The sequence below is a fragment of the Ranitomeya imitator genome, chromosome 5 (genome assembly GCF_032444005.1).
Source record: "Ranitomeya imitator isolate aRanImi1 chromosome 5, aRanImi1.pri, whole genome shotgun sequence".
Classification (NCBI taxonomy): domain Eukaryota; kingdom Metazoa; phylum Chordata; class Amphibia; order Anura; family Dendrobatidae; genus Ranitomeya; species Ranitomeya imitator.
Window position 1 is genome coordinate 62,325,387 of NC_091286.1, and position 17,510 is coordinate 62,342,896.

Sequence of the window (17,510 nt, forward strand, 5' to 3'; positions counted from 1 at the left end):
CAGACTGTTTGAGGGTGTGCACAGGTGTCTTTTTATACTGATAACAAGTATAAACAGGTGCCATTACTACAGGTAATGAGTGGAGGAAAGAGGAGACTCTTAAAGAAGAAGTTACAGGTCTGTGAGAGCCAGAAATCTTGATTGTTTGTTTCTGACCAAATACTTATTTTCCACCATAATATGCAAATAAAATGTTAAAAAAAACAGACAATGTGATTTTCTGGATTTTTTTTTCTCAGTTTGTCTCCCATAGTTGAGGTCTACCTATGATGTAAATTACAGACGCCTCTCATCTTTTTAAGTGGTGGAACTTGCACTATTGCTGACTGACTAAATACTTTTTTGCCCCACTGTATAAAGTATGAGGCGCAAATCAAACCATATATTACATACGTCTTTATGAGATTTAGGCTATGTGCCCTCATTGTGTTTTTTAAGCATTTTCGCCTCGTTTTTCCGCTGCGGAAACGCTTAAAAACGCTTACAAAATGCATCCCATTATTTCTAATAGCATTCTGCAATTATTGTGCCCATGCTGCATTTTTTTCCGCAGTGGAAACGCATCGCGAAAAAATATGCAGCATGTTCATTAATTTTGCGGAATCGCGGCGATTCCGCCGCAATAGACTTGTATTAGAACGCATGGAAAAAAAAACACAAGAAAAACACGAGCGGATTTTCTGGCAAGGGTGTGCGGTTTTCATGAGGAAAATTCTGCTTATATTCTGCAATGTGGGCACATAGCCTTAAAGTGCCAGTGCAATAAGGATCCTATAAGAGATTATAAGGAGATGAATGGGGGTCAAGTAACAGTTCAATTGTCACCCACAACACAACCAGCTTGTATTCAGGAATGTTTTTGGTCCTTTTTCTTTGATTGTGTCTATTTTGAATACACTTGTGTATAGATCTTATTGTTACATTGGTGTCCACCCATTCACTTTATACATAGACATTTAAGGAGGTGTTGGGTTCCTATTTATTGCACTTGTGCTCAGACCTTATCGCTTCAGAGGTTTTTACCTATTTACTCTGTCTATTTCCGCTTTAATTTAACTGTTGCTTGACCACTGTCCATCTCCTTATAATCTCTTACAGAATCCTTATTGCACTTGCACTTTGAATCTCATAAACGTATGAAATATATAGTTTTATTTGCACCTCATGCTTTGTATATACCCACTGAGGGGTGTACAGTTTTTTATTCAGGTTGTGCAAACTTGACATTTAGTTGATATCATCTGTCTTTTTTTGTTACCATCCATTTATCCTGTTACAGAGTACTCCCAGGTTTGATGTGGCACTTGTTGTTACTTTCTCCCTATATATCATCCTTTTTATGTTTTTTTAATCATTAATATGGATTTTCAATAAAGCTTTGGTATATATTTACTCAGATGCTTCTACTTCCTCTTCTTTTTGGGCATTATCGTTATAGGGTCAGATGTGACTTATAGGGTGACTGCCACCACAAGGTGTTGTGCTTTCAGAGGACTAATGAGGAAATGGATGGATTTAAAGTATAGCTATGCCTTGTGTAATTGTTATTTCCTATTTGGTTTTTTCAATCTGGACCCAACCTCATTGGGTCAAATTATTTGGCAATAAGGTGAATAAGTTAGCACGCCCAAAGTCAGTGCAGAGTATGTGTGTTCAGTAGCTACCATGATGCCAGACTTTATTGTATGTGGTTTGGCTCCACATCTACAGCTCGTAGAAATGGTGCGGCTGTTTGTAAAAAATTCACTTTTTCGTTATCGTCTTCGTCTGCTCACTTTCAGGGAGGCAGTGGTTCGAGGCTCGTGACTTTGAAAGACGGTCTTAATCCGGTGGTGGTAGATGTGACGGCCGAAGATGGAACCGCCAAGAAATATGTTTTAGAAATCACAAAATTATCTACAAGCCATGTTTCACTTGAAGGAATCAGTCTGTCCGAGGGTCTGGACCTGGCTCCGTCATTTGCTCCAGATGTCTTTGAGTATTCATGTACTTCTGTTTACTGTCTTAGACCTGTCACTGTGAATTATCACTGTCTAATGCATTAGTACCTGGCAATGCGGCACATCACTGGTGTATTACAAAAAGAAGTCTTTTATTAGTTATTTATGTTTTTCCATCTCAAAATTTTAATCCCACTTGTTTTCTTGCAGTAACTGCCATACATATGGTGCCTTGAAAAAGTATTCATACCCCTTGACCTTTTCTACATTTTTTTTCACGTTACACCCACAAGTGTAAATGTGTTTTATAGGGATTTTATGTGGCATGCCAACACTAAGTAGCTAGTATTTGTGAAGTATAAAGGAAATTATACATGGTTTTCTCAATATTTTAACAATCTAGATCTAAAAATTGTGACATTCATTTGTTCTCAGCCGCCCCAAATCAATATTTAGTAAGACCACCTTTCGCTGCAATTACTGCTGCAAATGTTTTGCGGGATGTCTCTGCCAGCTTTGCACATCTAGAGGCTGACATTTTTGCCCATTGGTATCTGGAAACTAGCTCCAGATCAGTGAGATTGGACGGAGGCGTCCGAACAGCAATTTTCAAGTCTTACCACAGATTCTCAATGGGATTTAGGTCAGGACTGCAACTGGGCCATTCACACACATGAATTTGCTTTGCTCTAAACCAATCCATTGTAGCTCTCGCAGTATGTTAGGGTCGTTGTCCTCCTGTTGAAAGGTAAACCTACGCCCCAGTCTCGCGTCTTTTGTAGACTTTAACAGGTTTTCCTTCTGTATTGCCCGGTATTTATCTCCATCCATCTTCCCATCAACTCTGAACAGCTTCCCAGTCCCTGCTAAAGAAAAGCATCCCCACCATGCTGCCACCATCATGTTTGACGGTGAGGATGATGTTTTCAGGTTTACGTGCAGTGTTAGTTTTCTGCCACACATTGCATTTTGCATTTAGCACAAAAAAGGTCTACATTGGTCTCAACTGAACAGAACACCTTCCACATGCTTGCTGTGTCCCCTCCATGTTTTTTTGCAAACTGAAAATGAGACTTTTTACAGCTTGCTTTAAGAAATGGCCTTCTTCTTGCCACTCTTCCATAAAGGTCATATTGGTGGAGTATATGACTAATAGTTGTCCTGTGGCCAGATTCTCCCACCTGAGCTGTGGATCTCTGCAGATCCTCCAGAGTGACCATGGGCTTCTCGGCTGCTTGTATAATTAGTGCTCTCCTTCTTTGGGATGTCTGTTTAGATGGACGGCCATGTCTTGGTAGGTTTTCAGTTGTGCTATACTGCTTCCATTTTTGAATAATATATTGAACAGTACTCTGTGAGATGTTCAGAGCCTGGGCTATTTTTTTTTATAACCTACCCATGCTTTACTGGTCTCCACAACTTTATCCCTGACTTGTCTGGTGTGTTCCTAATGTTTTCAACAAACCTCTGAGGCCTTCATAGAATAGCGACAGTTACACTGAGAATAAATTATACACAGGTGGACTCTGTTTTCTGAGTTTTGGAGGCAAATGATCACTCAGGATTTTATTTAGGGGTATCAGACTACATGGGGCTGAATACAAAAGCACGTCACAATTTTCAGATTAATATTTTTAAAATATTTAGAATATGTATCATTTCCTTCACACGTCACAAATACTTGCTACTTTGTGCTGATATATCAGATAAAATCCCAATAACTTACATTTGAGATTGTGAGTGCAACATGAAAAAATGTAGAAAAGTACATGGGGTATGACTACTTTTTCAATGCACTGTATAACTGGTATACTGAACGGAAAGAGAACTTGTCATCACTACTTTACCTATGTAACTAATGCCATGATGTGATATTGTGGATTATTATTACCTTTTTAAAAAAATCTTTTACCCATTGCTGACATCCAGTGCCGGCGTCAGCACCCGGCGTACCAGGGCAAATGCCGGGGCCCTGAACAAATGGGGGGGCCCACTCGTCGCCGGGATACCAGGGAGCCCGGGCTGCTACCCCAGCAGCTTCGCCACTTCTTGAGCTCAGCCGTCACTTAAATAAACATGGCCGCGCACAGTGCACTCTGCAGCGATGTCTCTGCTTCTGCTAGTAATGACGCGGCCGGGCGGACACACAAGCAAAGTTAAAGGCGCAGTGTCTGCCTGACCGCATCATTAGTAACAGACACAGCTACAGCGTGCACTGTGGGTGGCCATGTCTGTTTAAGTGACGGCCATCGATCAAGCAGCACTCCCTCCATATCCACATGCCAGAGGAGCCTGATGGGTGACAAGCCTGGGGGAGGTGAGTGAGGCTTGTGTGTTGTGTCTGTCTGTATGTCTGCGTACTGTATGTGTATGTCTGCGTATTGTGTGTGTGTGTATGTCTGCGTATTGTGTGTGTGCGTGCGCATGTCTGCGTATTGTGTGTGTGCATGTCTGAGTGCTGCGTGTGTATGTCTACGTATTCTGTGTGTGTGTGTATGTCTGCGTATTGTGTGTGTGCGCATGTCTGAGTGCTGCGTGTGTATGTCTACGTATTCTGTGTGTGTGTGTATGTCTGCGTATTGTGTGTGTGCATGTCTGAGTGCTGCGTGTGTATGTCTACGTATTCTGTGTGTGTGTGCGCATGTCTGAGTGCTGCGTGTGTATGTCTACGTATTCTGTGTGTGTGTGTATGTCTGCGTATTGTGTGTGTGCGCATGTCTGAGTGCTGCGTGTGTATGTCTACGTATTCTGTGTGTGTGTGTATGTCTGCGTATTGTGTGTGTGCGCATGTCTGAGTGCTGCGTGTGTATGTCTACGTATTCTGTGTGTGTGTGTATGTCTGCGTATTGTGTGTGTGCGCATGTCTGAGTGCTGCGTGTGTATGTCTACGTATTCTGTGTGTGTGTGTATGTCTGCGTATTGTGTGTGTGCGCATGTCTGAGTGCTGCGTGTGTATGTCTACGTATTCTGTGTGTGTGTGTATGTCTGCGTATTGTGTGTGTGCATGTCTGAGTGCTGCGTGTGTGTGTGCGGATGTCTGAGTACTGTGTGTGCAGCATGTCTGCGTACTGTATGTGTATGTCTGCGTATTCTGTGTGTGTGTGCATGTCTGTGTATTGTGTGTGTGTGCATGTCTGCGTATTTGTGTGTGTGTGTGTGCATGTCTGCGTATTTGTGTGTGCATGTCTGCGAATTGTGTGTGTGTGTGAGTGCGCATGTCTGCGTACTGTAGATGTGTGTGTATGTCTGCGTATTGTGTGTGTGCATATCTGCCTATGTGAAGGATGAGGGGGAAGGCTAGGCCCTGTGTAGTATATCTATATTTCTCCTCCGTATCTGTGCATCATGAATCGTGGTATGTGGGCCCACTGAGACTCTTTTGCCCGGGGCCCACAAAATCCTGGAGCCGGCCCTGCTGACATCTGTCATAGTTGAGCCTGCAATATGCACAACGGGTGTCGGCTGTGTTATACAGTCGGCACCTGGTTATTAATGGTAAGTGCACACGTCATCTCTGGCGCTGGCTGTGCTTTCCATCCAGCGTTGTTTTTACTTCATTCTGGATGTCTTTTGTGGCAGCCTTTTTTTACCTCCATATACAACAAGGGAAAGCCGCCTGAAGAATGGACCGGCCACTTTTTGCAGCTTCACATCTTTCAAAGCCCGAAGCAGTTAAAAGAAGTTACAAAAGACAGAACAGTCGTTTTGACATTGCTCTGCATGTAATCATTCTTTTAGGCATGTTTTTTTTTTTTTTAAAGAATATTTTTATTAACATTTTTCAGATTACAAAACCGCGTAATGTATATAAACAGGGTCTCTGCTGCAGGACGCTGGCGTCAGCAGGAGTGGGGCGATGCTGCGGGCCCCGGGCTCGGAGGAGGGGTTGTCCCGGCGGTACGTGGCTTCAGGCCCTGGGCTTCAACAAGATGTCGGCGGTAAGGCAGTAGCGGAGATCCCGCTCTGCCCATTGATTTTCCGGCGGTGGGCTTCAGGAAAATGGCCCCCTGAGGCTTGGCTCGTCATTGATTCCTTACAGCATCTATCAGAGCTAGCTTGATCACTGTTTAACCACTTAAATGCCAAAGTCACTGTTAATTATATAAGAAAGTCTCTGATGACAGAATCCCTTTAATTCCTATTGTCACTATTTGTGTGCAGATAAGGGACAGGACTATTCCTCCAATATGAGAAAACTAGAAATTAGGAATCTGATTGATGTACATTTTTTTTGTATTATAGTTTAAGATTGATTATAATTTTTATTTTATTCATTTAAATCTTTGTTTGTGTTAAGTTAAAAACTTCAAGTGAGCGGTCTTAAGTATTTTGGACAGGATTTTTGTGAAATTACCCGAAAGTAGGAAATGGGATAAATAACAAATGTACGCTTACTCGCCTGGTAATTCCCCAGCACTTTACTCCAATGTTTTTTTCCAGTCTTGTCCTCCAGCAATGACTTGATGAATATGCATACATGACCCCTGCTGCCAATCACAGGCATCATGTATAGGACTGGCAGCGGGGGAATTGCAGTGTAAGTGAAGGCCCCCATAAACATTAGATATCTGTCGCTGAGTGATCATTGAGCCCACAGATTTCTACCTTGATTTCCCCGTATACGGGAACAATCTGCTACACCCATGTCATGTCATGTCACATGGATAATGGCCATCATGTAGCTTCAGGTGGACGATGAGTGAGCTGAGAATCAGGTGAGCGTTACCAGGATCTTCACCTAATGAAAGTAAGGAGTCCAAAACTTCCAAACTTCTGTTCATGGCCACAACAATCTTTATGGAATTTGATCTGAAACTAGTGATGTCTTCAACTGGACTGACCGTAGGTTTACATACCCAAATTTACACCCATATATGAGGCTGTATGTTAAATGTGAGGGGTGTACTCACTTTTGTGACATATTGTATATTATATATATACAGTATGTCACAAAAATGAGTACACCTCACGTTTTTATAAATATTTTAGATCTTTCCAGGGGACAACACTGAAGATCTGACACTTTGATGCAACATAGAGTAGTCCGTGTACAGCTTGTATTACAGTGTAAATTTGATGCCCCATCAAACTAACTCAACATATAGCCATTATTGTCCAAACCGCTGGCAACAAAAGTGAGTACACCCTTAAGTGAAAGTGGCCAAATTGTGCCCAAAGTGTGAATATTTTGTGTGGCCACCTTTCTTGGGCATGGAGGTCACTGGAGCTTCACCGGTGGCTACTGGAATCCTCTTCCTCTCCTCTATGAAGACATCACGGAGCTGGTCTATGTTGGAGACCTTGCACTCCTCCACCTTCCATTTGAGGGTATCTCACAGATGCTCAATAGGGTTTATGTAGGGTTTATGTCTGGAGACATGCTTGTCCAGTCGAGCACCTTGAGGCTACGTTCACATTAGCGTTGCGCGCCGCTGCGTCAGGCGACGCAACGCACGACGCACAAAAAAACGCGCGCAAACGCACGCAAAAACGCTGCGTTTTGCGATGCGTGCGTCGTTTTTTGACGAAAATCGGACGCACGAAAAATGCAACTTGTTGCATTTTCTTGCGTCCGACGCTAGCGTCGGAAACGACGCACGTGTCGGAAAACGCAACAAAAAAAACGCACGCGTCCCCCATGTTAAACATAGGGGCGCGTCGCCGCTGCGTCGCCGACGCAACAGCGACGCACATTAGCGGAACGCTAATGTGAACGTAGCCTTGCCTTCAGTTTCTTTAGCAAGGCTATGGTTGTCTTGGAGTTGTGTTTGGGGTCGTTTTCATGTCGGAATACTGCCCTGCGGACCAGTTTCTGAAGGGAGAGTATCATGCTCTGCTTCAGTATGTTACAGTTCATATTGGAATTCATGGTTCCCTTAAAGAACTGTTGCTGTCCACAGCCGACAGCTCTCATGCAGCCCCAAACCATGACACTCCCACCACCATGCTTTACTGTCGGCAATACACACTTGTCTTTGTGCTCCTCACCTGGTTGCCACCACACACGCTTGACACCATATGAACCAAATAAGTTTATCTTGGTCTCGTCAGACCACAGGACATGGTTCCAGTAGTCCATGTCCTTAGTCTGCTTGTCTTCAGCAAAGTGTTTGAGGTCTTTCTGGTGCATCATCTTTAGAAGAGGCTTCCTTCTAGGACGACAGCCATGCAGAACAATGCAGTGTGCAGTGTATGGTCTGAGCACTGATGGGCGGACCGACCCCCACCGCTTTAACGTCTGCAGCAATGCTGGCAGCACTCATATGTCTATATTGAAAAGCCAACCTCTGGATATGACGCTGAGAACATGCCCTCAACCTCTTCAGTCAACCGTGGTGAGGCCAGTTCCGAGGGGAACTTGTCTTGTTATACTGCTATATGGTCTTGGCCACCGTGCTGCAGCTCAGTGTCAGGGTATTGGCAGTCTTCTTATAGCCTACGTAGAGCAACCATATCTTTTTTTTCAGGTCCTCTGGGTTTTTTGCCATGAGGAGCCATGTTGAACTTCCAGTGACCAGTATGAGAGTGTGAGAGCGATAAAACCAAATTTACCACACCTGCTCCCCATTCACACCTGAGATCTGTAACACTAATGAGTCACATGACACCGAGGAGAAAAAATGGCTAATTGGGCACAATTTGGACATTTTACCTTAGGGGTGTACTCACTTTTGTTGCCAGCGGTTCAGGCATTAATGGCTGTGTGTTGAGTTATTTAGAGGGCAACAAGCGGTACACGGACTACTCTGCATTGTGTCATATCTTCAGATTGTCCCATGAAAATATATAATAAGATATTTACAAAAATATGAGGGGTGTACTCACTTTTGTGATATACCGTGTTTGTTTTTATATATATTTATACATGTATATATGTCTGGTGTAGAGACCCGGCATTAGTCCTGGGCATTGCAGGTGATATACGGACTGTGAATTATGGTCATCTTTATTTTTGTGCTTCACTTTTACTTTATTTGCAGATCTCATGTATATTGGAACTTTATTAAATATATCTCAGCAGTTGGGAATTGTTCATGATCCTCCCTCCTGCAGTGCGTCACATATTAATGATTTCCCCACTTACAGCGTTTATTCTCTTGCCCCCGTCAGCAGATAATGTATACTGTCGACCTTCGCTGTCATTAATAAGCCTCCTGCCGTTTTCATTTTACAAGGACGTTCTCTCTATAGGTAGCTTCACTTGTTTAAGACAACACAACATTTTTTATCTATCATCCTTTACATCTCCTCCCTTAGTAGATTTCCCCAGTTCTTGACTATATATTGGAAGCTTTTCTTTCGGTATGGAGCCGTGTTTTAGCCACAAGCTTTTAGAAACTATTCTATTTTGAATGAAAACTGTAAATAATCTTCATTAATATTCTCAAGACTTTTGTCTTCTGCATCCGTACAGACCTATGTCTGATAGTGATCCACAAACTGATCGTGTGGTCATGCTCCCTTCCATTTGTTTACTTTTTGCTAAGTAACATAGTCACTGGCAATTTAAGAAAAGATAATAGTTCAAGCAATAAGATACTTTGTAATATTAGATTCACTTTACCTGATTAGTGATGAAAGAAGCATATTCCTCTATCAGCTATGTAATCTGACAGCAGCAGCATGACATAGGGGCTGAGACCCTGATTCCAGTCGCTTACTGGGCTACTTGGTGCAGTTTTGATAGAATCCCTGTTTTCTCTGCTGTAGATGCAGCAGTGCTCAAATGCTTTTTTCCTGTTTTGTTTCCCATCCAGGTGCCGTGCCATACTTCCACAGCAATATTAGCATTAAACCCTTGATCCAAGACCCTCAGGTGAAGGTGACAGTGAATGGAAATGACGATTCTAGACCCGTCCCCATCGCGGTTGGAGACACCGTTCTAGAAATCCTTGTCCTTTCTGCTGATGGCACCAATTCACAGGTTATGTACTAAATATCATGCTCTAGGATTATCCTTCTTCAGATATACAGCCATGGCCGAAAGTTTTGGCACCCTTCAAATTGTTCCAGAAAAGGAAGTATTTTTCTCTGAAAATTATTACAATTACACGTTTATTTCCTTTGTGTGTATTGGAACAACAACAAAAAAGTCAAATTGGACATAATTTCACACAAAACCCCAAAACTGGGCCAGGCAAAAATGATGGCAAAATTGTGGGGAAACAAGTTTGTGTCAAGCATGTGATGCTCGTTCCAACTCACCTGAGCAAGTAACAGGTGTGGGCAATATGAAAATAACACCTGAAACCAGATAAAAAGGGTAGAATTTGACTCAATCTTTGCATTTTGTGTCTGTGTGTGCTGCACTAAGCATGGAGAACACAAAGAGGAGAAAAGAACTCTCTGAGGAATTGAGAATCACAATTGTTGAAAAATATCTCTAGGTTAACAAGTCCATCTCCAGAGATCTTCCCTGTAAGCGCAATATAAAAGCTTTTATAAGGGTTCGCCAGCCTCAGACCCGAACGTCCACTACCCATTAAACAATAAATAGCGGACAGCACTTGGGTGACAGTCAGTCTGGAAAAAACGACATGTGAACAACGCCCTACACTATAATGGATACATGTTCCATCAATAAAAAACATTAGCAGAACATACAAAACTGATGTCTAAATGAGGCCAGAGTTGACCTCAGGAAGGACTTAGTTATGCTTAAGACCCCCTTCCGTGTTTGCAGTATGTATGGCATCCATTTTTTTTCACGGATGCCACACATACCCATTATCACCTGTGCTGCTGTGCACATGTCTGTGTTTTTACCGGCAGCACTGTATGTGTTTAACATTGGAAAGTAAAGGAGAAGCTTGGTAATTTCTTTTGCCATAACGGAAATGGCACCGGTACCGTTTTTTCCAGTGTCGGTTTTATACGGACGTGAGAAGGGGGCCTAAGTATCTATTCTGCCCCCTTCACTGTGCAGTAACCTATTGTACCCTATGCTGCTGGGCACTTGTCTGTTTTTTAGCAGCAGCACAGATGACAAGGGCCAACACAAGTCTATGTGTCCGTGTAAAACACATACAGTATACAGATGGCATCCGTGTGTCCTCCATATGCCGTCTGTGTGCTGTCCATATTTAACATTGCAAAGTATCGGAGAAGCTTTCAAATTAATTAGGCCAGCATGAGACGAGTATACGAAAAAGCGTCTGATTTTCATCCAGAAACCGCTGACAAATTTTACCAGTATTGTCATCTGGGTGCCGTCCGTGTGTCCGTATTTACTTCTGTGTGACAGCCGTATTTATACATCATCAGTTTAGAACTTATATGATGACATATGGCTTCCTAGGTAAATAATGGCAATGTATCAGTAACAAATCGGATGATGCAGATGTTCCGTATAGATCAGATTTTTTTGACGCACCCATACACTTGTATAGGCGAATTGCATCCGATACGTGGAAGAGAATAGCGCATGTTGCGATTTTTTTTTTTATTTCTTTTTTTATTTATTTATTTTATTCCACCCAGACATCTGTCATCTGATCTGCACTATTGAATTACATTGGTCATGGTGCTGTCCGATTTTACTCGGAAAGCACAAGTCCGTATCATAATCTCGTCTGAGCAAACCCAAAGTGAAACCAGTTCCAAAAAGAAGTAGATACTGTCTTAGAAGAGGGCAATATACTTCCTTTATTTTTCCTATATTTTTCTCTTCTTTGCATGCAGACAGTCGCTTCGTCTTCCCATAAGTGTTTAGTGTAATAGCAGAAATAAATCCTAACAGAAGAAAACCTCTCATTAAGAAGTCTTTACTCTTCTCATCCTCTACTATTTTTAATTAAAAAAAATGTATATTTGTATGGAGAAGAATTAAAGGGGTTTTCCGATTTTTAAAAAACCCATGTCTCCCATCTGCAGTGTGTAAAAGAAAAATAAAGCGCTTTACTCATCCTCCCCGGGTCCAAGGCTGAGTCTCCAACAGCACAGCTCACAGTGTCTCCAGTGAGCTGCTGAGCTCACTGACCGCAGTGCTGTCAACTTTCCCGGAACTGGAAAGCCCCTTTAAAGGGATATTCCAAGCTCTGACATTTATGGCAGGTTATGTTACAAATGTCTTATAGATGCGGTTCCCATCTTGGGTGCTGGCCAGTTTTCAGGCTCTCATGCTAGTAAATGGAGAATAAATGAGATGGGAATAAATGTTGTAAGGTGGCTGTCGGACACCTCGTGGTTGGGAAATAAAGTTTACGTAATGCTCATGTACATATATGAAAATGCTCCAGCACACTAAGTGCTGAGAGGGGTTAATTGTGAGCAGCTGATGAGTTGGGAGAAACTGCTGCTCACCATATCTCCACCCCTGGGTGGGGTTCACTTTATAAATTGAGAGCTGTTCTGTCTCGCACACCCTGGCTTGTGTGTGTGGAGGTGTGCAGATCTCCTGGACTGGTTGCCTTTGCTACAAGGACTGAGAAGCTGGACTCTATGCCAGGCTGACCAACCAGCACTATTGGTAGAAGAGCTGCCCGGCACTCTAGTAAAAGGGGGGCACAAATAGGATACTACTCCAATGATATAGAAAAACAGAATTCGGCACTCCCAATTTAGATGCAAAAAAAACTAAATAATTTTTATTAAAGGGAACCTGTCACCCCGTTTTTTCAGATTGAGATATAAATACTGTTAAATAGGGCCTGCGCTGTGCGTTACTATAGTGTATGTAGTGTACCCCGATTCCCCACCTACGCTGCGCAATACATTACCAAAGTCGCCGTTTTTGCCTGTCTATCAGGCTGGTCAGGTCGGGTGGGCGTGTTCACAGCGCTGTTTCTTCCTCAGCTTTACGTTGGTGGCGTAGTGGTGTCCGCACGTTGAGGTGACTAATCCACTGTGGGCACGTGAACAAGGAGCGCGCGATCTGCGCTATCACCCCCTGTCATCGGTGGGGGCGGCCATCTTCCTGGGGCCGCGCGTGCGCAGATGTAGTGCTCTGCTGCACGGGGCTTCAGGAAAATGGCCGCGGGATGCCGCGCGTGCGCACAAGAGATCGCGGCGGCCATTTTCCCAAAGCCGAGTTTGCATCTCGGCTTTGGGAAAATGGCCGCCGCGATCTCTTGTGCGCACGCGCGGCCCCAGGAAGATGGCCGCCCCCACCGATGACAGGGGGTGATAGCGCAGATCGCGCGCTCCTTGTTCACGTGCCCACAGTGGATTAGTCACCTCAACGTGCGGACACCACTATGCCACCAACGTAAAGCTGAGGAAGAAACAGCGCTGTGAACACGCCCACCCGACCTGACCAGCCTGATTGACAGGCGAAAACAGCGACTTTGGTAATGTATTGCGCAGCGTAGGTGGGGAATCGGGGTACACTACATACACTATAGTAACGCACAGCGCAGGCCCTATTTAACAGTATTTATATCTCAATCTGAAAAAACGGGGTGACAGGTTCCCTTTAAAGTAGGTCTATCCAAAATTGACGTTTCGGCCATCAGAACTACACTACATAAAAAAACAGAAAAAAAGACAAAAGAAATGTTTTCATTATGCAGTACTAGGATAATTAGCATAATATACAATTCACATTATATATAATATATTACTATATAGGAAGTCCAGTGACTGAGTTCTATTAGCTATAGAGAAAACCAGCACCATTGTCTGGACTTGTCACTTTATGTTTTACCTTGTGCTGTATGTAAGTTTTTGGTGACGTGGTTTATGAGAAGTGCAATAAACCAGCCGGACGTTACATAGAAACTGTTGTCTACCTCTTTAAGAAGCCGAGCGAGTCAACCTCCCACAATGTCCAAGATGCTTTAATAATTCTTCAGCCACTTTTATTTTTTTTTTTTAAACAATCATTCCCATGTCCGCAGTTTGTACATCCATACATATGCAGTACAAGCCACTGATTATATTTGCCTCCTTTTGAACTCTGCTCCAATGATTGTTTTCTTCTAATGCTTAGGTGTACAGAATTATTGCTACACGTGCACAGCTTCCATTCTGCGTGCAATTTGCGGATGCTCGGGATCAGATAAAATACGAGTGTCCTATTTCCTTAGCAGCCTTATACAGACCGGTTTCTATTAAAGGAAGGTGAGTACAGTGTAGATGGTGATGGCGTAGGACTTGTACTTATGGGGACAGATTTACTAATCCATTTCGAATACAGCAGTAATTTAGACCAGTGCACCAAGTTTGCGCTATGTGATGCATTTCGGGCACACTTAGACCGACTTTTGATTCACCAAAGTTTTCTGACCATGCTGCCTTGCCAAGCGACTCAGGCAAAGTGTTTAAAGATACACAATAGTTGGGCATGGCACATACAACAGGTTTTTGCTGCAAATAAAGACAGAGTTCTAGTGCATTTTCTATGATCTTAGATATGCAACTTGCCCCTTCATAGAGGACGAGGACTAGAACTCTAGAGCTACCGATTGGGAGTGGCACTGGAGGTCTAGTCCTCTTCCTTTCTGAAGAAGCAATTTGCTTATTTAATTTCCAAGCGGAGCATGCATGGCGTATAAGTCTCCTCACTCTGACATGCCAGGCCTGGCTTGTCACTCTCCACAAGGAGAAATGTTACTCCTAAGATCCCATTATTAGTTTAGAAAAATCTATCTAATAATGAGTCCTTACAGCGCACAAATTAATACCACCAAAAAGTTCTGTAATAACATGTTTTCTAAACACAAATTATACCCCCAAAATACATGAGAAATGTTGTGAATTCTGTGGCAGAGCTCCCTCCTGTGGTCACAAGTGGTACTTCGGCTGATTCTCTCTGTAAGCTTCTGTTGGTGGAGGGAAGTGGTACTGCGGCTTCTGAGTTTCTTCCCTCAGGTGATCTGGTGAGGTCGTTAGGTGCTTCTCTACTTAACTCCACCTAATGCTTTGATCCTGGCTTCCTGTCAATGTTCCAGTGTTGGACTTGTTTTTCCCTGGATCATTCCTGTGGCCTGCTGCTCTGCATAGCTAAGTGCTTCTTTGCTATTTGTTTGCTATTTTTTCTGTCCAGCTTGTCTATTTGTTTTGCTGGAAGCTCTGGGGCGCAAAGGGTGTACCTCCGTGCCGTTAGTTCGGTACGGAGGGTCTTTTTGCCCCCTTTGCGTGGTTTTCTTTAGGGTTTTGTGTAGACCGCAAAGTTATCTTTCCTATCCTCGCTCTGTTAAGAAAGTCGGGCCTCACTTTGCTGAATCTATTTCATCCCTACGTTTGTCTTTTCATCTTAACTCACAGTCATTATATGTGGGGGGCTGCCTTTTCCTTTGGGGTGTTTCTCTGAGGCAAGGTAGGCTTATTTTCTATCTTCAGGCTAGTTAGTTTCTCAGGCTGTGCCGAGTTGCATAGGCAGAGTTAGGCGCAATCCACGGCTGCCTCTAGTGTTGGTTGGAGAGGATTAGGGATTGCGGTCTGCAGAGTTCCCACGTCTCAGAGCTCGTTCTATGATTTTGGGTTATTGTCAGATCACTGTATGTGCTCTGACCGCTATGTCCATTGGGGTACTGAATTGCCTTTCATAACAGTACAGGAAGCCCAAAGTACTAATGATTCTCAATAGAGGGAAAAAAGAAGTTCTGAGACCATTTTTTTTTCTTTGCACTGTGTTTTGCCTTTTTTTTTCCCCTAGACATTTGGGTGGTTCAGGACACAGGTATGGACATGGACATTCAGGGTCTGTGCTCTTCAATGGATAATCTCGTTATAAATGTACAAAAGATTCAAGATTTGGTGGTTCAGAAGCCTATGTTTGAACCAAGAATTCCTATTCCTGATTTGTTTTATGGTGATAGAGTCAAGTTTGTGAATTTCAAAAATAATTGCAAACTGTTTCTGGCCTTGAAACCTCACTCCTCTGGTGACCCAGCTCAACATGAGAGAATTATTATTTCTTTTTTGCGTGGCGAGTCGACCCTCAAGACTGGGCATTTTCCCTTGCGCCAGGAGATCCTGCATTAAGTAATATTGATGCGTTTTTCCTGGCGCTCGGATTGCTGTACGATGAGCCTAATTCAGTGGATCAGGCAGAGAAAAATTTGCTGGCTTTGTGTCAGGGTCAGGATGATATAGATGTATATTGTCAGAAATTTAGAAAGTGGTCCGTACTCACTCAATGGAATGAAGCTGCGCTCGCAGCGATTTTCAGAAAGGGTCTCTCTGAAGCCCTTAAATATGTCATGGTGGGATTTCCTATGCCTGCTGGTCTGAATGAATCTATGTCTTTGGCCATTCAGATCGGTCGACGCTTGCGTGAGCGTAAAGCTGTGCACCATTTGGCGGTATTACCTGAGATTAAACCTAAGCCTATGCAGTGCGATAGGACTTTGACCAGAGTTGAACGGCAAGAACACAGACGTCTGAATGGGCTGTGTTTCTACTGTGGTGATTCCACTCATGCTATCTCTGATTGTCCTAAGCGGTTCGCTAGGTCTGCCACCATTGGTACGGTACAGTCAAAATTTCTTCTGTCCGTTACCTTGATCTGCTCTTTGTCATCGTTTTCAGTCATGGCATTTGTGGATTCAGGCGCTGCCCTGAATTTGATGGACTTAGAGTATGCTAAGCGTTGTGGGTTTTTCTTGGAGCCCTTGCAGTGTCCTATTCCATTGAGAGGAATTGATGCTACACCTTTGGCCAAGAATAAGCCTCAGTACTGGACCCAGCTGACCATGTGCATGGCTCCTGCACATCAGGAGGATATTCGCTTTCTGGTGTTGCATAATCTGCATGATGTGGTCGTGTTGGGGTTGCCATGGCTACAAGTCCATAATCCAGTATTAGATTGGAAATCCATGTCGGTGTCCAGCTGGGGTTGTCAGGGGGTACATGGTGATGTTCCATTTCTGTCAATTTCGTCATCCACCCCTTCTGAGGTCCCAGAGTTCTTGTCTGATTACCGGGATGTATTTGATGAGCCCAAGTCCGATACCCTACCTCCGCATAGGGATTGTGATTGTGCTATCAATTTGATTCCTGGTAGTAAATTCCCAAAAGGTCGACTGTTTAATTTATCCGTGCCTGAGCACGCCACTATGCGCAGTTATGTGAAGGAATCCCTGGAGAAGGGGCATATTCGCCCGTCATCGTCGCCATTAGGAGCAGGGTTCTTTTTTGTAGCCAAGAAGGATGGTTCGCTGAGACCGTGTATAGATTACCGCCTTCTTAATAAGATCACGGTTAAATTTCAGTACCCCTTGCCATTGTTATCTGATCTGTTTGCTCGGATTAAGGGGGCTAGTTGGTTTACAAAGATAGATCTTCGTGGTGCGTATAATCTGGTGCGAATTAAGCAAGGCGATGAATGGAAAACTGCATTTAATACGCCCGAGGGTCATTTTGAGTATCTAGTGATGCCGTTCGGACTTGCCAATGCTCCATCAGTGTTTCAGTCCTTTATGCATGACATCTTCCGAGAGTACCTGGATAAATTCCTGATTGTGTACTTGGATGACATTTTGATCTTCTCGGATGATTGGGAGTCTCATGTGAAGCAGGTCAGAACGGTTTTTCAGGTCCTGCGTGCTAATTCTTTGTTTGTGAAGGGATCAAAGTGTCTCTTTGGTGTGCAGAAGGTTTCATTTTTGGGGTTCATCTTTTCCCCTT

General features: G+C 43.4%; 1 protein-coding gene across 1 annotated transcript in view; it reads left to right on the forward strand.

The window, feature by feature from the left end:
• Positions 1-17,510, forward strand: part of LOC138681320 (uncharacterized) — a 115,990-nt gene that overhangs the window by 15,195 nt on the left and 83,285 nt on the right. Inside the window, exons 3-5 of the mRNA XM_069768730.1 lie at positions 1,782-1,986; positions 9,698-9,864; positions 13,870-14,000. Of these exons, the coding sequence (XP_069624831.1) occupies positions 1,782-1,986; positions 9,698-9,864; positions 13,870-14,000 (503 nt within the window). The remainder of the gene's footprint in view (positions 1-1,781; positions 1,987-9,697; positions 9,865-13,869; positions 14,001-17,510) is intronic.